Source organism: Neurospora hispaniola (genome assembly GCF_033458365.1).
Source record: "Neurospora hispaniola strain FGSC 10403 chromosome Unknown B0T23scaffold_3, whole genome shotgun sequence".
In the NCBI taxonomy this organism is placed as follows: domain Eukaryota; kingdom Fungi; phylum Ascomycota; class Sordariomycetes; order Sordariales; family Sordariaceae; genus Neurospora; species Neurospora hispaniola.
In genome coordinates, this window is record NW_026944408.1 from 2,042,777 (window position 1) to 2,068,341 (window position 25,565).

Here is a 25,565-nt window from a genome sequence, read left to right on the forward strand (position 1 = left end):
AAGGGAAAACAAAAAAAAAAGAATAGGGCGTGGAAAAGTTATGTAAGAGGAGCGCTGTATTGAACTTAACGACACGCACACACCGGAACGATAAAGGCGTTTTAGGTTCCCCACGAGCATCGGGAAGAGGCTAGATGGTTGCTCTGTACAATCGCAACTTTTCTTGGTGAGTTATACAAGATGTGTACATCTTTTCCATACCATACTGTACGATAGCAATGAAGATTTTCTGAATATATAAAAAGTCAAAAGTCATATTTGTGCTGTGGCCTTTGTCTCAGGTGTTGTAGATTTCTCGAATGTATCGTTATCTATATTACAATCCGGATTTAATCACAACCACCAAAGTGCAAGTACAAATCAAGTGGAAGGTAACCATAAAATATCCCAAACATCATCCTACTCCAGAAGCAACGCTACCCTCTTAACTCCTTGTTGAAATGCGTGTACAACCGAGGACACGTAAATGTGCTGTTCTCCATCCTTGTATATCAACTCCCATCGTCCCAAAAGGCACAATACCAAATACCCAAACACCTCTCATCTATGTAAGCAATCACCCCTAACCGATGCCGAACAAAATATCCCACGCCCATTCTCCAACTGCCGAGACCACATGTCGTCCTCATTTCATCCGATGCTCGCCGAATCACCTAACCTCAAAGCTTCGACCTAACGGCCTCCAACCGATACTTGACATCTTTCAGCGCCTTGGTCGTCGGCTTCCAATCGTCAAACTGCTTGAGTAAGTCTTCCACCTCATTCGAGAGCTCCGACTTGACAAAATCCTCTTCTAGCAGGCCGCGCATGATCCAGGGTAGATGGTACGGGTTCGGGTTGGAGAGGGTACCAGGTTGGCGGGTGGCCATGTCGCAGGGAATGGAGGATTTGCTGTTGGGACGGGTGGGGGAAGGGCTGACGTCGGTTGTTTCTAGGGCGTGGGAGATTGCTAGGCTGTTTGGAGGGGATGGGGGTTAGTGAGATTGTCAAAGGGGGGGTGTGAATGAAGGGAAACTGGAAAGGGGAGTGAAGAAGGGAAAGGTGAGGAGGAAGGTTGGGGTCAACGTACTCGTAGACTTGCTCATCGTCGTAAAGACGAGAATGGCCATCGCCTGTGTACAAGCTGCCAGCAAGAGGGACGGAAAGTTCACGGATAAGGCCGTGGTCTGTGACGCCGAGGTTTCGGAGTTTCAGTGCGAAGCCGACTAGGTGGGCAATGCTGAGAATTATCCGTGTAAGCAAAGCACCAAATGGTTGGGTATCAATGGTCACTCACAAGTCAGGGGCATGGATCCGGCCATCGATGAATACGGCCCGGTAGATGTACGGGTGATGGGCAGGAGCGTATATGGCGGATTCCAGAGGGACAAGCTGGTCGTCGATGCTGCCGATATAAGTGATTCGAGCCCCGTAGTTCAATACTGCTTTAACAGCCGCTTCGAGCTTTTTGGATACCTCGCTTTGTGGATCTCCGAATTCCCACAGTTCAGCTGCAGATCCCATCAAGATACCTAGCCCAGTTTTGTAATCCGGGAATGGGCCGAGAGAGACACCCGCCATAGCGCAAACACCGACCTTGGCTGTTGGAGAGATGACACCCAGCTCGTAGAGTTTCGCCAACAGCATGATGCTAACAGGAACACCCTGAGAATGGCATGCCATGATCACAACGTCCGCCTGACGGATCTTGTCAATCCAGTTCAACAGCAGCTTCCAGAGGTTTTCCACACGCTCGTCAATCTTGCCCTCGCCCTCAAGAGCAACCTTGTCAATCTCACAGTCCCCGCAACCGTGACTCTCGGCCCATCTTCTAATCGCTTCAGCGCCATGATTTGCGAATTTAATCGATGTGCCCGTTGGTTGTCCCGTTATCGGACGCAGATAGTATGTGGGGATCAACCCGTGTACTCCAAACGCGATAGCCTTTTTGATCTTCGGTGGCTCCCTGGCAATGTTAACATGCTTGGGCGCTGGTTGTTGCGTCCATAGCAGGTAGTTTTTTATCTGTCGGACAATAGAAGGGTTCTCTTTCATGCGATACACATTCTTGAATGATGGGAGGACAAGGTTAGGAGGCGGCAGTTTGAGCGAACTCGAACTCTTGGAAGTTCCAGCTTTGGGTGTTCCTTCAGCTTTCGCTATGGGCTCAACCTTGGGTGTATCGGGGCGAGAAATGGGTTCGTCGACCATGGATTGCGGTCTTGCCCGTTTCCCTTTATTCGACGAATTTTCCTTCAATGGAGGTGTAGCCGCCCTCGGTTGGTCATCTTTCTTTACCGACTTCAGTGATGGCTCCTTGGATGGCTCTGTCTCGGGCTCGGTCACATTGGCGTTCTTTGGGTGGGACTCTGAGCTTTCCCCCACCACAGCCAGCTGGCCAGTTTCCTCTTTCTGTCCATCTTTCATGTGGGAATTCGACCCTGAATCACGGTACCAGAACGCCCAGGTAGAACCTGATTTTGGTTGTTGTGCTGGGGCCGGCTTAGCTGCCTCTACTGCAGGCGCATCCTCCATCTCGACGTCCTCGGAATCCTTTGATGGCGGGCTTGTTGCTCCCTCCTGTGGCTCCCCCGTTGACAATGCTGAATCCGTCTGTTTTGTTTCTGTCGTGCCACTCCCTGGCCAAAACCCAAACAGATAACTCCCATAGCTATAAGTCGGCTTTTCTTGGGGTGCAGTCTGTAACGTAGGCTCCTGAGCGTCCGGGGCCTTTGGCGGATCTCCGTCTGATGGCATATTGTTTGAGGATTCCTCGGTTGATTTGGGGGGTTCAGGTACTTCAGGTTCGCCCCCGTTGGGCCTGGGTTCGCTAAGCTTTGGCAGAACCGGGACGGAGGCAGTTAACACTGGATAATAATAGTACGCAGATTGGCCTAGCCACCCTAGCCAGCTGGAGGAAGCTGTTTCTCCCGACTGTGGTTCGGTGGTAGTAGACTGTGAATCCGCAGGCTGGTGTATACCATTTGTGTCTGATGCCGGTTGTTGTTGTTGTTGTTGTTGTTGTTGTTGGGTGTCTGGTGATGGGCGATCCTCGGCTTCATTGCTGCCAGTGGTACCAACAGCGACTTGGTCGGTCTTGGCAGCGTTATCGTCCACTGCCGGCCCCGGCTTTGGTACCTCACCGCCTGTGGATCCCCTATCATCAAGGTTCTCGGAGGGTGACATGTTTGGGAGAGACGAAGACGAAGCTGCACCATCGAGACTGACACTATCCGTGCTTCTTTCTGTATCAAAACGGCTAAAATCTGCTCGCTTTTTTGATCTGAGTGTTCCGCCCATGATTGTTTCACGGGCGACTTGTGTTGAGGGTGTCGATTTGCGTGGCCATGAGCTGTACCAACTCCGAGATTTCTGGGGCTGCGAGTCTGTTAGCATCGGGTGTAACATTGAACAGGCTGGATATAGTGGCGGAAGAAAGATAGGCTACCTCTTTCAGCCCTCGCTTGCTCGAAATAGGAGTTGTATTTGCGGTCGCATTGGGCTGGGATGTTGATAGAGCATTATCAGGTGTCGAGGTCGTCGTCGACGAAGGTGGGTTCGAAGCGGTCGGCGTTGGAACGGCTTTTGAACGCCATATAGAGGCTGCTAGACTCGAGGACGATTTCGGCGGCATATCGGATGTGGACGTTGAGGACTCGGTGACAACACTACCATCCGCCGGCTCGGTCGGAGGGTTTGGTTTCGCCTTTTTTCGACGACCCATGGTGAAGACCATGGCGAGCAAGGCCAACAACAGATTCCAGTCCCCTAAGATTATAGGGCGAACTTTGGCCACATTGCCGTTTATTATTTCGTCAAGTTGAAAGGATCGAAAATGGGCATGCGAAGAGTATTGCGTGGCGCCTATACCGTAGGGACAAGTCGACAAGCCGACGAGGCACCGCTCAGGCTACAAATCCGATGTGTACTTCTACTTACACTACGCAGGTACCGCCGGCGGGGAGGGAGCGCTTCCTTTCATCCATTATCAAAGGCTCCAGCTTGAGGGCATGTACGTCATTTGCCAGGTAGCGCACAGTCCAGGGGAACCAGATAGGTAGTGTAAGTAGAGGTACCTACACTTACTTACCTGGAGAGGGGGACCATGTGAACGAATGCTGATGTTATCAGAAGTACTTAATGGTCTAGTGTAGTATCAAATTCATTCTTCCATCAGACTAGAATGATATTCCAATACCGTACGATCCTAACATTAGACGACATGTTAAGTGTAGGTACCTCTAGACAGTTGAACACCCCGCCTTGGAGAATTATACCTCGCATGGAATGGCCAATAGGTAGGTAACTCATTGATAGCACGTTCTCAGCAATCCCCTCTATCTCTAGGGTAACGGCCTTCAGTACCCTAGGTACACTTACCGTGTACTTCCCTGCAACGCATGCGGCTGACCCGCTGGCTGCCCGTCTCCGCCCGTGCAAAAGGTTCGGTACCTGGCCATCCATGAACGTGACAGCGTCCTGTCAGCTGACGCCGTGGCACTCCCGACAGGCGCTACAGGGGAACCCCGCAAGACTCCAGAACCCCCCAACGAACCGACATGCACGCGGCCCGCGTAGAGATGGCAGAATCGCAGCCGATGCTCACCGCATTCCTTATCGTTATCTGGCCACGGTGAACGGCGACGGACCCACCAAAAATTTTCGGCAGCGGACAGTGGAAGCGGCCTGGGTCAGTTTTTGTCAGTGCTTGTCGATTCATTCTGAAGTGTGAAGGCGGGCAAAGGGACGAGGGATCCAGTGCGGGTATCTCTCCAATTGCAACTCCAAACAAATCCGCCCATCCATCAGGTCCTTTCTTTATACCCATCATTTTACAATGGGTGCGCAAAAGCGCAAGGAAGGCCCGGGCGGCGCCCCAGTCAACAAATCAACACAATCAGCCTCCGAATCGAGACCGTCAAAGAGACCAAAGTCCAACGATGCCGGCAGCAAGGCGGGCGCAAAGACGGGCAAGCAGGGCAACAAGCCGGCCCCCAAGTCCGACAAGCCCGCTCCTCCTGCTCCTACCGCCCCGGCTAAATCTACGCTGCTCAAGGAAGAGGAGCCAATGTTCCCCAGAGGCGGCGCCAGCGTCCTGACACCTCTCGAATACAAGCAAATCCAAGTCCAGGCCAAGAACGACGCCCTGTTTGAGGAGCAATCCAGCAAGGCCACCGCCAAGAAGGCTGGTGAGAAGGAGGGCAAGCAGAAGAAGTCCAAGAAGAGGTCAAAGTCCGACGACACACCCGCGAAGCCCGATGCGGACGCCGTCAAGGTTGAAAGTCTCAACTTCAAGGTATGCGCCGGAACACTCATGGGTTCAGTCCCATCATCCAAGTACTAACTGTCCGCAGCGTCTGGTAAAGGGCTCCTTGGTCCTTGGTTCCGTCTGCGCCATCAACTCTCTCGACATCGCCGTTGCTCTACCCAACAATATTATCGGCCATGTCCCCATCACTGCGATTTCCGCCCCCCTAACAAAACGCTTGGAGGCCAGCGCCGGTAATGACGATGCTGAAGAGTCAGAAGACGAGAACGACAACGACGTTGACCTCGAATCCCTCTTCCAGATCGGCCAGTATGTCCGCGCCTACGTTGTATCCACGGTCGACGAGGCTTCTACACACACCCCTGGAAAGGCCAAGCGCCACATCGAACTCTCCCTTCAACCTTCTCTCGCCAACACCGGTATGGCGGAGCAAGACGTTGTTGTGAACAGCACAGTTATGGCCGCCATTGCCAGTGTGGAGGACCACGGTTATGTTATGGACATTGAGATCGCCGATTCGAAGTTGCAAGGTTTCCTTGCTCGCAAGCAGGTCGACAAGAGCATCCCCCAGGAGGCTCTGCAGCCAGGTGCCGTCCTCCTCTGTATCGTCACCAAGAACGCCAAGGGCAAGGTCGTTCAGTTGTCCACATTGGGTGAAACCATGGGCAACGTTGAGAACGTCCCTTCGACTGCTACCACCATCGACACATTCCTCCCCGGTACTGCCGCCGACGTGCTCGTGTCCGAGGTTTCCAGCCACGGAATTGTTGGCAAGATTATGGGATCGCTGGATGTCACCGCTGATCTGGTTCACTCTGGCGCTGGTCCGGATGGCATCGATCTTGAAGACACATACAAGGTCGGCTCTCGTCTGAAGGCCAGAGTCATCTGCAACTTCCCTACTGCAAAGCACCCCAAGCTGGGTATCTCTGTACTAAAACACGTTACCTCGTTGAAGCCAAAGACTGCTTCCAAGGACGACCAACCAGTTGTGCCATTGCAGGCTCTCCCTCACTCGACGATCGTGGAGAAGTGCACCGTCAAGCAGGTCGAGCCTGAGATCGGTCTTTACGTCGATGTCGGTGTCGAGGGCGTGTCTGGGTTTGTGCACATCTCCCGCGTCAAGGATGGCAAGGTTGATGCCCTCTTCGAGAACAGCGGACCCTATAAGGTGGGATCTGTTCACGCTGGTAGGGTTGTCGGCTACAACGCCTTTGATGGCATGTATCTCATTTCCTTGGAGAAGAGTGTTCTCGAGCAGCCATTCCTTCGCATCGAGGACATTCCTGTCGGTGCTGTTGTCTCTGGTGTGGTTGAAAAGATGGTGGTCAACGCCGCCGGTGTTGGTGGCCTTATTGTCAAGATTGCTGACGGTATCTCTGGCTTGGTCCCCGAGATGCACTTCGCTGACGTTCACCTTCAAAACCCCGAGAAGAAGTTCAGGGAAGGCCTGAAGGTGAAGGCGCGTGTGCTCTCGACTGATGCTGCCTCTCGCCAGATCCGCCTTACTCTCAAGAAGACGCTCGTCAATTCCGATCTTCCTGCCATCCAATCATATGAGCAAATTGCTGTTGGCCAACAGGCGCTCGGTACCATCATCAACGTCTTGCAGCATGGTGCGATTGTGCAGTTCTACGGCAGGCTCCGTGGTTTCTTGCCAGTCTCTGAGATGAGCGAGGCTTACATTCAGGACCCCAAGGAGCACTTCCGCGTTGGCCAGACTGTCAGCATCTACGTCATCAGCTTCGACCCCGATGCCGCCAAGCTTATTGTTTCTTGCAAGGACCCATCTGCCTTTGGTCTTGAGAAGCAGTTGGCCCTCAAGAAGCTTCAGATCGGTGATGTAGTGTCGGCTAAGGTCACGCAGAAAACTGACGACGATGTTTTTGTTGAGCTTGCCGATAGCTCTCTCAAGGCCATCCTCCCCGTCGCTCACTTGACGGACAAGTCGGTCAGCAAGACTCAGTCTGCCCTCAAGAAAATTCACGTCAACCAGACTCTTGCCGAGTTGGTGATCTTGGAAAAGAACGAGGCTCGCCGTTCCATCATTCTCTCCCAGAAGCCCAGCCTTGTCAAGGCTAGCAAGGAAGGCAAGTTCCTTACTACCCTTGATGGTGCTCGCGTCGGAGATGAGGTTTCTGGTTATGTTCGCAACATCACTGCTTCGGCTGTCTTTGTCCAGTTCGGTGGCAAGTTGACCGCCTTGCTTCCCAAGTCTATGATTCCCCGCGAGGATCAGGACAAACCCGACTTTGGCATGTTCAAGTCTCAGTCTGTTACTGTCAAGATCACTTCGGTTAACACCGAGCTTAATCGCCTGGTTGTTGCTATCCCCGGTGCTGCGGAGCAGGTTAAGAAGGTCGAGACCAAGGGCGAGAAGGTCGCTAACCCCGTGGATGAATCCATCACCACTTTGGATGATATTTCCATTGGCAAGCTGACCAAGGCTCGCGTTGTGTCCGTTAAGGACACCCAGCTCAACGTTCAGCTCGCTGATAACATTCAGGGTCGTATTGATGTTTCTCAGGTGTACGACAGCTGGGAGCAGATCAAGGATACGAAGAAGCCGTTGAAGAGATTCCAGCCCAATCAGGTCGTCCCTGTCCGCGTGTTGGGCGTCCATGACGCTCGCAACCACCGCTTCCTGCCCATTTCCCACCGATCCAGCCACTCCGTCCTCGAACTGTCCGCGAAGCCCAGCGATGTCAAGGAGGGCGCCTCTTCCGAGCCGCTGTCTTTCGACAACCTCAAGGTTGGTTCTAGCTACGTGGGCTTCGTCAACAATGTTGGCCAAGGCCACCTTTGGGTCAACCTTTCCCCCACTGTTCGCGGCAGAGTTAATGCCATGGAGGCCTCTGACGATGTCTCTTTATTGACCAACCTTGCGAAGAACTTCCCTATTGGCTCGGCCCTCCGTGTCCGCGTCGTCTCTGTGGATGCCGAATCCAAGCGCCTCGATCTCTCTGCCAGATCTCCTGGTTCCGAGGACGAGTTGACTTGGGACAAGATCGCGCAGGATGTCATCCTTGTCGGCAAGGTTACCAAGGTGGACGAACGCCAGGTCATTGTCAAGCTTAGCGAGAGCCTGGCTGGTCCCGTTCATAAGATTGATCTTGTCGATGACTACGAAGAGGCCAACCCTGCCAAGTTTGCCAAGAACGAGATCGTCCGTGTTGCTGTCGTCGAAGTTGACAAGAGCAACAAGAGGATACGTCTGTCTACTAGACCTTCTCGCATCCTCAACTCTTCGCTTCCGGTCAAGGATAAGGAGATCACTCAGAACACCAAGCTCGAAGTTGGCGACATTGTCCGTGGTTTCGTCAAGAACGTCTCTGACAAGGGTCTCTTCGTCACTCTCGGTGGCAATGTCACCGCCTTCGTCCAGATCAAGAATCTTTCCGATGCTTACCTCAAGTACTGGAAGGAGCAGTTTCAGGTTGATCAGCTCGTCAAGGGGCGCATCATCTCTGTTGCCAACGGCCGTATCGAGATGAGCTTGAAGCCCTCTGTTGTCGACAAGGACTACGTTCCCCTCACCACCATCTCCGACCTAAAGGAAGGCCAGACCATTACTGGTCGCGTCCGCAAGGTCGAGGAGTTTGGTGCCTTCATCGACATCGATGGCTCCGCCAACCTCTCTGGCCTGTGCCATCGCAGCGAGATGTCTGACAAGACCGTCAAGGATGCTCGTAAGCTGTATGAGGAAGGTGACAAGGTCAAGGCCAAGGTCCTGAAGGTGGACGTAACTGCCAAGAGAATCAACCTTGGCTTGAAGCCATCCTACTTCGGCGAGCAGGATGATGAGGATGAGATGGACGTTGATGAGGAGGATGCCGAGGACAGTGAGGGCGATGACTCTGATGAGGATTTGAGCGACGCCGACGACGCCGTCCAGATTACTGGTACCGACAACGTCGAGGACGAGTCCGAAGAGGAGGATGAGGCCAGCGATGTCGAGATGGTTGACGCTGATGTCAAGGGTCTTGAGGCCGGTGGCTTCGACTGGTCTGCTTCTCTGGAGGATGGCGAGAAGGCCGATGCCTCTGCGGCGGATCTTGAGGCCTTGGCCAAGAAGAAGAAGAAGGCTCGCCGCGAGCCTCAGGTAACGGTCGATAAGACTGCCTCGCTCGATGTCGATGGACCTCAAACCGCCAGCGACTACGAGCGTCTCCTTCTTGGTCAGCCTAACTCCTCCCAGCTCTGGATCGCGTACATGGCCTTCCAAATGCAGGTAAGCGATCTGGCCGCTGCCAGACAAGTGGCTGAGCGTGCCATCAAAACGATCAACATCAAGGAGGAGATCGAGAAGCTGAACGTCTGGATTGCCTATCTCAACTTGGAGGTTGCTTATGGCAATGAGGAGACAGTCGACGAGGTGTTCAAGCGGGCTTGCACATACAACGACAAGCAGGAGGTCCATGAGCGTCTGGCCAGTATCTACATCCAATCTGGCAAGCGCAAGGTAAGCACCCACCCCCTAAAATAAAATAAAATCCTTATGATTACAGAATCACTAACATAATTCCCCTAAAACAGCAAGCCGATGACCTCTTCGAGAAGATCGTCAAGGAGTTCGGCTACAAGTCCCCCGAAGTCTGGGTCAACTACGCTCACTTCCTGCACACCACCGCGCACTCGCCCGACCGCGCCCGCGCCCTGCTCAAGCGCGCCACCCAGGTGCTCGGCAAGGAGACGCACATGTACCTCGCCCTTCTGCCCAAGTTCGCCGCGCTTGAGTTCCGCTCGCCCAACGGCGACAAGGAGCAGGGCCGCACCCTCTTCGAGAACCTGCTGGCCACCTACCCCAAGAAGTTCGACCTGTGGAACCAGCTCATCGACCTCGAGACCTCGGCGGCCGACGCTGACAAGGGCGTTATCCGCGACCTGTTTGATCGCGGTAGCAAGGTCAAGGGCCTCAAGCCCCGCCAGGCCAAGGCTTGGTTCAGGAGGTGGGCCCAGTGGGAGGAGAAGAACGGTGATAAGAAGAGCAGGGAGAGAGTCAGCGCCAAGGCACAGGAGTGGGCGAGGACGGCGGCTGAGAAGAAGAAGACTGCTGCTGCTTTTGCGGCCCAGGAGGAGGAGAGCGGAGATGAGGAGTAGATGTCATGAGATGATATCCCTCTTACGGTTGGTTGTTTGGTTCAAAATAAGCTGTTATACCTACCGGGAAGCAGAAGAAGACGGGTTGGGATTCTGCCGCCACCCCAGCCGCCCGTCCACGTTTTATAGAGAGGCAGGAAAAAAGGAGAGCATGCCCAGGCGCCTTTGTAGTAACTTTTGTATATAGGGTTCGGTTGTCTTTTGTTTTCAAAAAGCCTGATGTTTGAATATTTCATATATTTTTGGTCTTCACTGCTTTTTTACACCGGGGTTGAATGTGCACGGCTGTGTAATTGCATTCAAAACGATCTAGGTAATCGAACTCGATATGACGTTCATCCCCCATCGACGTGTCGGATGGTGATGACTTGTGTAAGAAGTAGATATTGCACTCCCTCTCTTTCTCTCCACGCTGCCTATTTTTTTTTTTTTTTTTCCGTCAACCACAACATTTCAAGGCGCGAGATATCCATCAATCCGTTCACCCTGCATATTCCAATCGGGCAGAGAACTGTTTGTCAAAGATAAGGTAACCTAGGTACTGCTTGTTTCGTGCGAGGTATATACCTGGTACATTGCTTCCACTCTTGTAGTGACCTCTCAGAAACGAAACCTTTTTCGATGACTGTGCTCTATTCTACCTATACAGTGCCTTCTATCTTTTCTCTTCCTGCTTCCACGTCGTTGGGTTGCGAGCACAAGTACCTACCAATCAATCAATGTCATTTATTCTCGTAGCGGTACAGCGCAGCCTCTGGTCGTAATCCTTTTCCTTCTCGCCGTTGTACATACAGCGGTAACCGTAGCAGTAGCACCATTCAGTGTCCCCCGCCCAGAAACCAGACCATCGGAATGAGGCTTTCAGGTACATTTGTGCCACTCACTGGTGGTAGTAGGTAAGGCAGGCGGTACATACACTACATGGAGCAGGTTCCTTCCTTCCTTCCTTTCTTCATTTCTTTGAATCCGTTCGTTCCATTCATTCCACTTCACCCTGATTCATTCGATAACGGCATGTGATAAACAACCAATGCAGAGTAAAATCCGATTTCATGTACTTTTTTCCGACTAACTGAATGACTGAAGGACTCCTTTGGCTGGAGAGAGACAGAGCAGCTAGATGGATGTATCGTAAACATAGGAGAGGTGAGGTGTGCGACTGAAGTGCTTTTTTTGTAACTGATAGCCGAAGATCGTAACCTAATCTGGCAGTTGGCACATCCAATCCTCCCGCTGTCGTGCAAGTGTGCGCAAGAATATTTCCAACCAAGCAATTCATTCCGTAACATCAAAAGCAATGATGAATCAGAAGGCAGCCGGAATGACACCAGAGGCAAATGTCCTTCGACCGATAAAGGAACAAATGCCGACACGGATCGTCGGGAGGGAGGAAGGGATTGTTGCACGGGTCGTCCCACGAAGGACGCAGATTGGGGAATAACATCATTTGTTGCCACCGTACATCGCAAGGAACGGGAGCTTGTTCATGTGCCTGACAAAATGGGGTAGGTTGGACAGCTACCCTGAACTGAGGACAAATGATGATCTCAGTTGCTACAGAAGAAAACAAAAAGTAGTCGATACGATATCGCGACAATTCAGAGACCATGAAACATTGAATGGTTGGATAGATATGGTAATATAGATATGTATCTACGTGTGCGCTCTTCACAACCCTCTCAAAGGTGACTACCCATATGTATGCGAAGATGGTATCTCATTTCTCGACGTGTCCAAGACAATTGGGACCAACCACCAACCAAAATCCAATAACCAAGTTCTGAAACGCCTCTCCAAATGCCATGCCAGGTAATAACAAAATGCTAGAATAACGCTGATGATAATGATGATGATAATGCTGTCCCCTTTCGTCCTATCCAAAAAGGCGGGAGGAGCATTGTATAACAATGGAAAGGAGATGGGTATGTAACGATGCAATGCTGGAGAACACAAGATGAGAAAAAAAAAAAAAAAAAAAATAGAGAAATGTACACGGTGGGTTTCCGGCAAAAATATGACCGACACCTGAAGGGGTAATAATGCCGAAGGCCACATTGTGTTCCAGGTTGCCGCACCACTGTTCTCGACCAACGAACAAACGCCTAAAGCCGAAAATCCCGAAGGCTCGAGAAGACTTTAATCAGGCTGCTGTCGCGTGGTGGCTCATCGGAGGACGTTGGACTGAATTTCCGCGGGCGATGAGCAACAAACAATCGATCTGTCCGCATGCAGTTTTTAATTCCCCCGGGAGTTCAATCGAGTGCATGTCGAAGAGCATCGAACCATCTTGGTGACAGCAAAAAAGTGGGAGTTGACGGACCCACTCCCACGCATAGTGAACGGGGGGCTTGTCCGCCATCCCAGAGCGGCGGCGGCCGATCGAATTCTTGACACCGAAAAGGAAAACCCAAGCAGCCAATGGGGAGAATTTCTATCCAACTTCAATTGCGGTAAATAGTGCCCGCCAATTTCGCTGTGAGCCGGTGGATATCGAGCAATGACCATACCCCTACTAGGTGCAGGACATAGGTGGCCGACAGCGCTGCAGAAACGTGCATGGCAGTAAGACTTTGTCAGTCGGGACGAAGGGGTTCGGCAAAATGTGACGTAAAAGGTTGCTCTTAGCTCCTTGGGACCAAATGCGGAGAGCATTGGTTCCCGTTCGAGCCAGACATGTTTTATGCGTCGGGGTCTGGTGTTGGTGGATCTTTAAGACGCGCCAGCTATGTAGCTAGCACGTGTAAGTGACGGCGACCCATCGAGCAGGCACCCCGTCAGCGCCGACCACATACGGCTTCGTGCTCGTCTTACGGGGAGGAAGCGCCCACCGAGCTCGGCCTGGCTTCTGATCATCAAGCTTGCCGCATTTCCGCATGGCCATCTCCATAACCGCAATGCGGATGAAATCAGAGTTCTCGCGCATCTCGCGCTGTCTTGGTCCAGGCATAGGATACTCGGATTTGGCGTTGGAAGGTTGCTGCGCTTGCGACGTGGATGAGAGACCGACAGATGGGCAAGGAATCCGACCGGAGGAAGCAGAGGAGCCCCGGGCTCGCTGGACCCTATACGTCTGCATCTGAATAGACGCCGTGAACACTTTGGTAGTTGGCGCTTGGGTGGCAGAGCAAGGCTGCTCCAGCCGGACCGTCGTAGTCGGGTTAAGGTAGCGACGCAGAGCGGCTGTCGGCTCCTCTTCGAGCAGCGGAGGCCTGCGTTCATCGGTAAAGGGGACTTGTGGGTCGAGTGTCAAGATCGATCGGGTAAGGAAGTCCTCTGGGGGAATGGACGGGAAGTTGAGCGTCGAAAAGGACTTGGCAGCTTGACGGAGCGCGCGCAATGACGCAGTAAGGTTCGACTTGAATACCGACTTGAAGGGTCTGAAACCGAGCCTGGAGTGCTTCTTTTCCTCCACCTCTTCGCGCTTGTCCTTAAAAACGCGGAAATCCAGCTCGTCATCCACAATCTCGGGAGATGATAATGGGTGGCCCTCCAGTTCTCCCGTGGGGGATGATACGGGCTCCAACGACCGTCTGGTTGGGTGGATCTTGCGTCTCCTGTGCGGTGCAGGGGATGTTTCCATTGACGAAAGCGTATCGGTGTCGAAAGAATCGCTGAGCGATGGCGTCGAGTCTGAAGAGAGAGTCCTGGACGAGAGTAAAGACCCGATGTTGCTATCGCTGATAGAGGAAGAATCATCGTCTTCCAGGAGCTCAGGTGGTGTCAGAAGCAGGTCCAAAGGGCCTTTGTTACCCAAGGAAAGACTGAATTCTTTCTCAGACTCATTTGACTGGGCAATGATGGCATCAACTGTCATCCTCCTCTCCCGAAGAGTCTTGGCCTGACGAGCGCTTCGGGCAGCCCTTGGTTTTGGGATGCTCGTCATGGCAAGTAGGGCGGCCACCGAGGGTGGAATAGCATCGGGGGAGTGCACATCCCTGGGACGGGGCGACGAGTAATGTTTCCGGTCAACATGGTGGCGACGCTGCTTCTGCTGGTGGGCAGCGTCGCGCGACCTCGGCCTCACGGGAATCTGAACAGGGCTTGAGGGCATTGCCTGGACGTAGGAAGCGGTAGAAGGCATTTCAATAACGGGTTTCGTAGTGTTGTTGTCGGTGTTAACGTATCTGCGTGGTGTTTCCTGGGCATCCTTAACACGAAGGGATCCTGCTTCTGGGTGCCAAGAAGGAGATGGTGCCGATGTCTTGATAGGAGTTGCCACAATTGGGTCAATTGTGAAGTGGTCGAGTTTCGAGAGTGGTGGGCGAAGATGCATATGTGGAGGTTTTGTTGTTTGTTTATCGAGTTCCTGCTTGGGTTGGGAGGAATGACGTTGAGGTTGCCGCTGGCGCGAGATAAGGAACGAAGAGGCAGTGATCATGATGAAGAACTGAGGTATCGGCGCAGGCGCGCTTCATTAATACCTGTAAAGGACGGGAAGGTGGGCGTAGACGCAAGCTTTGCCTTAACATGGAGTGGCAGCCAATGGCGGGTGTGTGTGTGTCACTGCCCGGTGGGAACAGGAACCTGACAGAAGTACCACAGAAGGCGGGAACCTCTCGGGCCACACGCCCGTACACTCTCAGCCAACCCGTGGCGCTGGGATTTGAGGCGATTTGGAGCGCTGGAGCCCTGGCGAGGCTTCTCTCAGTGGGACACTCAACAGATTGAACACCAGATTGGATGGGAATTAGGTGCGTGCCGGGCTCGCGTGTTTGTCGGTGCTGTTGCTGCCGTTGCAGGGGGGCCAGACGACGCCGGAGGGTTCAATCGAGTACGTAAAAGTGCGTCCGGATTGGAAGGTTCCACGACGGGGTGGCTTCTAACGGGATCCACCGATTCGGGACCCTTTTTTTTCCTCGAGATCGATTGGGTTCGGAAATTACCCCCAGTTTCAGGAATCGCAAACGGTTCGTAGGAAATAAGGATGAGTCGAAAAGATGGTGTTGTTGACAGCTAAGAGTTGCAGACGGGAGGTGAGATCGGTGCAAGAGGCCGAAGGTCGAGTGAGCGTGACGTGCCAGTCCGTGGGATCTCTTATCAATCCCAAGTTGGATGGGAGTGCTCGCCTCTTACACTTATCTCGGTTCTGCCTGCCTGGCGCAGCTCGTTGGCGTCACCTGGAAGACCACACCGGGTGCTGGGTATCAAGGTCTCACGAGAAGTACTCAGATAGTCTTCCTGCAGCGTGATCTCGTTTCCAGTTATCCAAGCGAATGCCCAACCAGTCCCTGGGTTGGTTGAGGTGTGGCTTGTCGCTACCCTATCATGCTCTATGAACCTGTACTGCTTTGGCAGGGGGTAGTAATTGGGTCGGGTGCAGTGTCGGTCTTGGTGATCAGTCAGCGTGTCGTATTGAATCTCTGCCTGCAACCTATGTCGAGAACAAATAAAGGCCGGCCAAGTTTCGAAAGTCGCATCCACACAGACACGGACGAAAATCCAGATCGACTTTCATATGTACAAGGCCGCCGTGACCTTGATACATAAACTTTGTCGGCGATTCATGATGGTGGACACCAGCTGATAAGACACATCGGGGGGAGGACATGGCTGGCCTGTCATGGTGTCGGACAACTATCTTGCTCCCTTCCACATGAGCTAGAGAGGTGTAACACGTCCAGTCGCCGCCCAGCTTTGTGACTTTCCAGCTCCCGCTTCGTGGTCTCGTGGTACAGACCCCCAAGGCCCAAAAATGGCAAAAAGAAGACATGATAAGCCTGGAAGACATCAGCCAAGCATCTTAGCATGTACTACATGGGTATCTACCGATCGCACTGCGACAGATCGTTGCCAATTGATAACGGAGTGAATGTATGTCTTATAACCTCCAGAGTGCCATCATGAAGTTATTACTTTGGGCCAGTCTTTCGTCAGTCTCTCCAAGCAAAGGCCATTTGAGGTAGGTCGTCTTCCAGGAAGCCATCGATATCTTTCTTCATCGACTATAAATTGCTCGGAGGGCTCCGGCCTGCCTAATACGACTTGAAGCTCTATCAAAGGGTACTTGGCGGCGGGCGGGCTTGTGCGAGAATACCTCTACAAGCCTGTCTTGGCCCGTCCAGCAGGTATCGCTCGTTGTGGGGGTTCCGCCTCTTGTCGTTCTTGTCATTCGGGCGAACACACCTTGTCGTGTGTCCTGCATCGGTATGACAATGCGCAGCAGGTGAGACAGACTCTTTACTTTGATATCGCGCTTCATCGAAATCTGTCTTAGCTCAGCTTCATCGATGCCTACCTACAAACACCTTTGACTTTACAGCAAAATGAAGAGTCGTCGTTGAACCGCGGCAAGTGGGCGCACATTCCCCTTTTCGCAACGAATCGAATTTGTGCCGCTTCCAAACTCGGGGTTCGAACATTGTGGAGGACCGAGACAAGAGCGGATCACTGCAAAAAGCGGAGCGACTGACCAAGTGGGTTCGTCCGGCAGCTCAGCCGACGAATTGGCGGACTGAGAATTCCGGCCACCGTCGAGCGCGCAAGTTTGGAGAAGCCCGCTGCCCCCAGCCCAGCCTTCGGATCCGGCGGCTGCGCAATCTGTTGGGGTTGCACACCACGGGTCTGGGAATCGACACATCGCAGAAAGGCCCAGCTGAGCCTTGGGAGTTGTGCAGACAGTCAGACACCAGCCTCGTGGATGGCTGTTTGTCTACTGTAGCAGCCCAATTACACATGAATCTGATATCAGCCGTTTTCGGGAAGTATACACGTACTTTCTCGATGGTCTAGCCCTTCCGGGACTAACCCGTAGCCTTCATCTGTCGCTGCCGTGAAACAAAATGCACGTCAAAATTTGCGCTGTTCTCCATGACACAAGATGGGTGGACCTCGTATGGCTTCTTTCTCTTTTTTTTTTTTTCTCCCTCGCCCAGAGCGCCAAATTGGCCGCCGAGGCTCGAAAATCTCTCAAACTTACCCCGAGATTCGGGGACCCTGGATGTTCTCGAAGATTTCCCCAATCATGCATCACTACCGAATCCCGACACCATTCTCGGGGTCCATAACATGCGGACATGCGGCCACCCGGACAACACGGCATCGGTCGAGTCTCCTCCGTCCCCAGCCGCCAACTTCTCAAAAGAATTCCCCGAAATGATGGGTCCGTAGATGCGGTGAGGTTTCTCGGCGCTGCGCAGTCCTTGACTCCGGGATATTACCGTCAACGAACGACACAACAAAGGCGATAACACTGGCAATCCTGCACCCCACACGCCGCCATGAAATGCCGGTTCTTTGATGCCCCACCCCCAATAACACATACACTACATACCAAGGGTGAGTAATACACCTCTGCAAGCATTTTGTTCGTTAGCGCGGTGAAATCGCAAGTGGCGAAAACTTTATTTACCTTCAAAAGATGCTGGGTATGTCTGCTGCCACCAAGTTATATTCTGTAAATCGGCGGTACTGCGCTAACGTAGTAAGTGCCAGCAGTAGAGTACAATCCAGTATTGATGTGTTTGTTGTTTGTTGTTTGTTAGTTTGGTACCTTGATCAGGTTGCATAGGGAAGTTTTGTAGCTCTTGTTGGCCTTTTAAGAGAGAAACCGCGACTGTCCTCAGTTTGGGGTGACATGGGATAATGACAAGAATTTATAACGCCACAGAAGCATCTAATAAGTCGTCCTCTGTTGCTTCATTCTACTCCAATGCCTTCAAGACTGGAAGATAACCCTTCAACAGTGACAATACCCAATAGAAAGCTGGAATCCCCCAAACTAGTAAAGCTTTGGGAAGTCTGTACCAGACTAACCAACAAGCTAGGACTGGATTGCATGTAGTGTAGAAGACGGCGCGGACACTTCAACACTGACAGGCGCCGGGATACATGCCTTCTACTCCGGAGATAATTCCCATTTACAATGCATATCATCCAACCACTCTCCTCGCCCACGCCTACACCACGCTAACACAAGTGATCGGCATCAACCAAGATAACTTAAAAAAAAAAAAAAAAAAAAAAAAACCTTCGTCGTTATCTAGCAAAACCAAGTGGAAGGCTTGTCAATTGTCTCGTCAATCTTATCAACAGGTTCTAACACAAAGAGAAACCTGAGCCTACTGGCCTACCACTGGATGGGTTGCACCCCCAACAAGAGAAGATCGATCCACGTGGGATATCAAGCCTCACACCACCCACCCATCCCTTTGACTCCCCCGTCCACTCAAAAGACATCAAACATGAAGGGCTCCACCATCCTCTTGCTGAAGTGGTGGGCATGAATGCGGGGTGCATTAGGCCTGGGCAGACCTGTAGCCCAAAGCTCTCTGAAAAGTGAGATTGATGATGAGGCCGGCTAATGCGTTCACTAGTTAGTTATTCTACATTGACCAGACGTGCCGCACTACAGGCAGCCCAAAGAAGACACGCCTGTGTGATTGTAGAGGCACATGTTCTGAGATGTGAGTATTGAGTCAAGCGGCGCTCGGCTCTCCTGCCCATTGATTGACCCGGCCACAGAGAACCAAGCGAGTAGGATAGGGTGTTCGATGAAGAAGGACACAAAAAGAATAGTCCTGTTGGACAAGCACGAGATGATTCCAGATCCCTAGGACAATGACACTGAAAGACTTTCGCTCGGTAAATTACAGATTCTCCGAGCCAAGACAGAACGGACAAACGACCTTCTGGAATTGTTCTTTGCGCCGAAAGTGGGCTTAGGTAGTAGCGTGGCAGGCCTCGGCTCTTCTCATGATGCTGTGGCGCTCCTGGCGCTTCCACAAAAAGTCAGGTCACAGATATGTAACGCGGCCATGGTAAACGTACTGTAACATTGACAGGCCATGTCTCCACCAACTCCATCTGTCGGAAAGTTTATCGAAAGCTGTTGTTGTATCCAGCATCCGAATTGAGGAGGCAGTTTGTCTGGAGAAGAAGACTAGACCAGGGTAGTAGTAGAAGGGATTACATGTGCGGTGTGTTGAGGAACCATCTAACAGTACCGATCCATACCGTTGGTAGCCGTATTACGCGCGGCTTATATTCCTTATCAGTCGACTGAACGGATCAAAGGGTAAAAAAAGTCGTGTCATTATTTCTTTTCAGGCACTGACCGAATGGCAGGTACGCATGGTGGTGTAGCATCGAGAAGAATTTCCGTGGGGAGAAAAGCTTATCTTTGGCGCAACGTCATAATCCATAGAGGTTCCGGACTTTACACTACAATTGCCAATTGTTCTCAGCCCTCAGCAACAAATTGCTTCGAGAAGCTCGCGTAAGAGCAGCTACAGGAAGCACACGGTGCTGCTTGTGGCGAAAGGTAATTTTGACTTCTCGTCCATAAGCCTCAACCCGTGGCCACAACAAGTAGGTGATCACGCTCCAGTAAACTTACACAATTGTTTACATTCATAAAAACGGTGGGAACATCTCCACGACACTCAAGACAACGTCCTCAACCCCAACGAAGCACGTGGGTATAACACAGGACAAAAAGGTCCGGCGTCACATACTCTGTACTCTCAGTAGGTATCCACCTACACACACACCTTCCTTCCAAGAACCGAGAAGAGTCCCTCCATTGTTCAATGCTGTGCTTACCAACACCCAAATAGGAAAGACAGAACTAAAAAGACCGCTCGAGGAAAATTTTCGCAACACAAACATGAAGTAGCGGGAGCTCAGAGAGCTGCCCTGCTTGCCCTTGCTAACAAGGGAACCGGCCAACAGCGGCTTGGGGAACAACTTGCTTCCTGGTACTAAACACAAGACTCCATAAAGTTATGGCACGATGTTGAGTAGCATGGCATCATGCGCCCCCATCGTGTGTTGCTGACTGACAAAAGTCTCATACTCATGCGGTAAGAGTTTGGCAAGGACAACATGTGCACCACAAGATGCTTCACTCGTTTGTTTAAATCTCGATCCCAAGATCATGATATCTTTGAGGCAAGCGAGTGTATCATATGCACGCAACGCATTTTGGCTGAGAGAACGTGGGGGAAGAATAGGCGGCCACGCATAATCCGGGGAATAATGTCCGGTAAGGCCGATAATATCCAGAACATCAAATGTAACAGTCATAATCCGTGGCTTTATCGTGGGGGGAGATTGACAGGAGTAATACTTCGTACCCTCGAAGAGGAAGGTGAAAGAAGGGATACATGAGACACAGACAAGGACAAGGTTCGTTGTTGTTGTTTTGGTAAGGACTTCGCAGTCCAATACTCCGCCTTTTTTTTTCACTTGCCGTCATTCCTTCACACTGATCTTTCTTCCCAATACACCCTACGCTGGCTTATCCCGAACGGACGTCAAGCCGCAAGGAGTCACTGGAGTTATTCCGTAGGATGAACATTCAAGCATGAAACTGAAGATTCACTTGACATCAAGGATGCTCCTTCCAGTTTACGGCAGCCAGAAGCATAGCACGAAAGAATACATCCGTACCTTCTAAATCATTGAAACATGGGTTGCAGGTAGCTGAGTCGTACCTTCCTTCGACTTCCCACCATAGTCGCGAAAAGAAAGAACCAAGAAGAGAAAGAGAAAGAAACGTGCAGTACTAGCAGGCTGAGTCACCGGTCTGGCAGTCATTGGCTCACCTAACGCAGGACCCCGAGAATCACAAAGTGGCCATGGTCGTATGTTGCTTAGGTAGATCAGTTGCGCCTGACACTGCCTCGTATTGACCTCAGCCTCGTATCTTCCCTTTTTGTTGCCTGGCTACTGGAGTGCGGTATTCGATGACTTATCTTTTGTCAAGTCGCTTGAAGATGCTACTTACAGATGCTAGAAATATCATTGTGGGATATCTTGTTAGTCGTCCCAGTTACAAAGGTAGGGTGACTTGGACACTACGTAAACACTCACTCGAAAAAAAAAAAAAAAAAGATGAAAAAAAAAAAGAAGAAGAAGAAAGCTTGAGTTTAGTAGATACTTGAGACCAGGAGTTCCTCGAGATGTACTGATGAGCCAAGTAGTACGCAACATCCATCCTGAGAAAGTGAAACCAGCAACGGCAGGCAGATCGCTATATGATATGAAGCCAATCATATGGGGAGAAGGGACCTTGGTCAGTTTGTCAGTAACTGGCTTGTGTTGGCTTCTTTCCTCACAGATATCTTGTACTGGTGTCATTGGGACAAGTGTCCAAGTGGGAGCAATGATCAGGATGACTTACCCAGACAATCATAAGAGACTAAGCGTAGTACAAGATTGTTTTCCTCTTATGTCATAGCAGTTTCATGGGGAAAGAATATCGTTTTTGTCCAGTCACTTGTCTGTCTTGAGGTCCTCTCACTCGTTCAACTTAGTTTGTCTACCGAATGTCACAATTTTCGGGCTTAGTGTTGGCATGTTGCTTCGGGGGTCTAGACAACTCTCTCTTGTCAGTCAAGGTTTATTTGACCCATGAAAATGTCAACTTCCATCAATCTCACTGGCTATCATGTCGCCATCCTTTCTATGATGGTCTATATTTGGATGGGAAATAAGGAAAGTCCTGGCAGAAAATCCAAAGAGTCAGCAAAAGCACAATATAATACATTTAACTCCAAAAACCTTTACTCCATAGTCTTTCAAAGAGCTCTTGTAATCTTAGTCATGGACCTCCGCTACAGAGATCTCCTTCTGCGTGCCAAGTCGCTTGGCCATCTCGAAGATAACCACTCAAGCTAGAGCCAGAGTCATACGCACAAGTAGGCCAAGCAACAGTGACACTCATGTATATCAGGTTCATTCAAACACATTGGACTCGAAGCGTCTATTCTACCGTGTCATTCTAATCGCCAGCTCTTTAGTTTTACCATAGCCCCTTATCTCGTTGGAAGTTTGGTATTATATTGTACCTTGCCAAGTAGTCGTAGGGTGGCTTCAAACTGACCAAAGACAAGACACATTTGGTACGTCTATCAACGCACTGAGCCCTTGAAGTATGCCTTTTGTTTGGAGCTGTAAAGCACCACCTTGGAATTATCACATTGGGACAAGTCTTGTTCAATTGTGAACATGTTGCAGGGTGTGTCGCAATCTTGCTTGTAGCTCTATGGACACGACTAAAGAACCCAGTTAGAATCCAGCGACCAGATTACATTGGATTGTATCCATATTGGATTTGTCCTTGTGAACGGGCATCTCGCTCGCTTCATGCTATGTGTTTTGTCCCTCGTCAGAAGAACCGAAGAGTTGTTAGGTAGTCATAGAAGTGAGTGATGACTTCTATGATGTGCCACACAAATCATGATAGGTATTTACGGTTTGGATGACCTTAGGTAGATAGGTAAGTAGCCCAGCAGGTGCTAAACCCGGCATCGGCACCATTCTTTCTTTCCTTCCTTCTTCATTCCGCCGCTGGGATTGCCGCCGGACGCATCTCCGTACCTCTACCTTCCTAAGTTTCCTTCATCCGATCTCATCTAAACCCCAAATTCCTAGGTATGTAAGAGACTTCTGGCTTGGCCCTCCTTCCAACAACAACAACAACAACAACAACCACTTGGTCAGATTGCACAACGGCTTACAGGACCTGCCGTTTAACCCCTGAAAACTCCAAGTTCGAGAACCTATTTCGCGTCTGGACTGGGAATGGTGTGTGTTGGGATACGTCAAGGGCCCTTTATATGCCTAGTAGCCGGTCTACCTTCATGGTATCTGGGAACACTCCAGCCTACAGAAGCAATACAATGCAAACGGCTCGCCGCTGCCAGAAGGATCGGTTATTGTTTCCTGTGCTCTCTCTCTCTCTTATACTCCTCTGGAGAGGTGGTTGGTTATGATCGAACCAACCGCCGGTGATACTTTTGTGCGGTTCTTGGTTGAACTCATTTGAACACAATTTATTGACTTACCCCCTTTCTGATGACTAATTGCCAGCACAGATGTAAATATATTTAGACTGATACAATGAAGGAGGAGAGCAGTCGAGTAGATGATCGTCTCGAGGAAACAAGAATGAAGATAACCTCACCCATGGATACAGTGGCCATCCTGAAAGCTTCCTATTGCACACCCGAGTTATGAGTGTAATGTACAACGGCAATAGAACCCATAAAAGACACAGGAGCAAGAGACAACAATTTTTCTATGCCTTGATGTAGAGACATGGTGTCATTATTAGTTAGGTAGTCTTGGTATCCCGCAAAGCAAGACGTTTAATAGTTAGTATCTGAAGGCGTTTCTGAAGAAGAGAAAGTAACTCATCCTTACAACTTTAGAGGATATTTTGCTTGTCTGTCTTGATAACGCGGTTGAACCAGGGAATCCTCATTTTGCACATTTTAGAGTAATATGAATTGAATATCCTATTTGACCTTCCAAACAGGACCTTCAACATGAAAACTATCTTTGCGAGATTGAACACCGCTTAACCACCGCAGTCGCTCGCTTATATACAAGCCATAACATCATCAAATCCATTTTCTTTTCTTCCTCTCACATATCCAAGCCCTAAACGTCATATTCTCCCCTCACATCCGGCTTAAAGCTCAACCTAACTCAAGTCCTCTGCAATAGCTCAAGCAGTAGAAGCCCACAGCTCCCTCATCTGCACCAGTCCCGGGATACTTCCCAGCAACCCCACCACCATCTCGCTCACCAGCCCCTTCTCACTACTCCAATGTACCGTCAACGGCGCCCACGCCAAGTTCTTGGCCAGGTTACCCTTCCAGCTATCCTCCTTCCATCTTTCCTTTGGCTCCAACGCCAGGAGCCGTCCAATCTCGATCCCGACATACGCAGCCCAGAACCTAGCTGACCACAGATACGCCTTTCCGATGCGCGCGGGTTGCCAACCGAGTACGCCCTTGGAGGAAAGGTAGGCACCATTTTCGAGAACTTGCAAGGCGACGCAGAGGGAGAATTGCAAGAGGGAGATGGCTGTCTCGGTTGTGGAGGGGAGTTGCTCCTTTTCCGAGGCAGAAAGGGCGGAAGAAGAAGAAGAGGAAGAAGAAGGGTTGCGCTTCGCCCGCCAAACAGCCGCCGCTTTGGCAAAGACGCCCTTGCCCCAGAAGTACATGCCCACCAAAGCCCAGAGGCGGGTCATGGTACGGGCCTCGCTCAGCAGGGTGGAAAGAGCATTGAGGCGCTTGGCGTGGACGAGGGCTTTGGCAGCCGCAGGCGCGACAGCGGCGGCAGTCTTGGAGTCGACCACGACCGCGGTCTTGGCGCCCGGGGGCACGGAACCCGCAATGACGGCGAGCCACTCGCGCAAGGACCGTTGGAGGATGGAGCGCGAGAGGACCCCCAAAATTGAAGCGGAGAACTTGGAGGTGTAGCAAAGTAGGAGGAGGACGGTGTCGATGCCCGTGGGGGTGGATAGGCACTTGTTGAGCCGCGCGAGGAAGGCATCGGAGGCGTAGAGGGCCTTGGCCAGGGCGGCCGGCGACGGCTGGGGCTTCTTTTCGTTGACGGACGTGATGGGCTCGAGGGCGGCGGCGGCGGAGGGAGGGGGAATGGGTTCGCCCGAGGGAAGATCGGCGACGGGCGCGACGGGCTCTGACGCGATGGCGGGCGCTGAGTCGGACATTATGATTATTGGCTTTGGGATATGGATAGTTGGTTGAAGATATGCTCAGAAGGTTAAGATGTCGTCGGCTGGAGAGAGACAGTGCAATTGGAAAAGGAAGAGCAAAATCACGGGAAACAACTCGGTCGGCTGGAAACTCCCGCGTGTGTTAGTTGCGGAGAAATTGATATGGGTTATGTCCTTCAAGAAGCTCGCTCGAGTTCGTCCCAAGAGATCAAGACCTGGATCCAAGGAAGATAAAAATCAGATAAAATGGTATGATGGTATGAATGGTCTGGGATTGGTGGTCGGTCAATGTGCCGATGCTCGGTCCGTAGAAGATGATGTGGAGAGTAGCTTGTCAAAGTGTCAAGGTTGTGTACGGGAGGAGACCGAGGCGAGGGGACAAGAAGGGACGAAGAGAGGGGAATCTTTGGACGGAGGCTCCATTACCACGTTTTCCGACTTTATTTGATGAACACAATCTTCAACGGTTCAACAAGGTCCTTACCCATGACTACACACACATTTGCTTGTAATCAATTCCACTGGGGCAGTTTACGCAGACACACAATTGTTCGCAGTGTAATCATCATCATGAAGAGCAACATTCGATTTCCCCAGATTCATTCAATTGATTCACTGTTTCCAGGCCGCGCGCACAGTTATCTGATCTTTGTGAATGCCTCGGTCCGCGGGGCAGTGTGGAGGCTGTCCGAAACCCCTGTTCCTGTCAGTGGATTACATTTGTAGGGATGACGGCTGTAGAAGTGC

The 25,565-nt window shown here is 51.4% G+C and overlaps 4 protein-coding genes across 4 annotated transcripts; 1 reads left to right on the plus strand and 3 right to left on the minus strand.

Annotated features, from left to right (window-relative positions):
* Positions 1-293: 293 nt before the first annotated feature.
* B0T23DRAFT_440079 (uncharacterized protein) lies at positions 294-3,703 on the minus strand (the record flags this gene model as incomplete). Its single annotated transcript, XM_062840716.1, has 5 exons — positions 294-954; positions 1,070-1,219; positions 1,277-3,224; positions 3,338-3,365; positions 3,428-3,703. The coding sequence occupies 5 exons, from the start codon at positions 3,701-3,703 to the stop codon at positions 660-662; spliced, it is 2,697 nt and encodes an 898-aa protein (XP_062694019.1). The 3' UTR covers positions 294-659.
* Positions 3,704-4,607: 904 nt separating this feature from the next.
* On the plus strand, positions 4,608-10,740 carry B0T23DRAFT_452595 (uncharacterized protein). Its single transcript, XM_062841150.1, has 3 exons — positions 4,608-5,275; positions 5,334-9,710; positions 9,785-10,740. The coding sequence occupies exons 1-3, from the start codon at positions 4,817-4,819 to the stop codon at positions 10,346-10,348; spliced, it is 5,400 nt and encodes a 1,799-aa protein (XP_062694020.1). The 5' UTR covers positions 4,608-4,816; the 3' UTR covers positions 10,349-10,740.
* Positions 10,741-12,741: 2,001 nt separating this feature from the next.
* Positions 12,742-15,005, minus strand: B0T23DRAFT_112619 (uncharacterized protein). Its single transcript, XM_062831887.1, has one exon. The coding sequence runs from the start codon at positions 14,724-14,726 to the stop codon at positions 13,080-13,082; it is 1,647 nt and encodes a 548-aa protein (XP_062694021.1). The 5' UTR covers positions 14,727-15,005; the 3' UTR covers positions 12,742-13,079.
* An 8,530-nt stretch (positions 15,006-23,535) lies between these two features.
* Positions 23,536-25,220, minus strand: B0T23DRAFT_376986 (uncharacterized protein). The gene has a single exon (XM_062837000.1). The coding sequence runs from the start codon at positions 24,810-24,812 to the stop codon at positions 23,802-23,804; it is 1,011 nt and encodes a 336-aa protein (XP_062694022.1). The 5' UTR covers positions 24,813-25,220; the 3' UTR covers positions 23,536-23,801.
* Between the last annotated feature and the right edge of the window lie 345 nt (positions 25,221-25,565).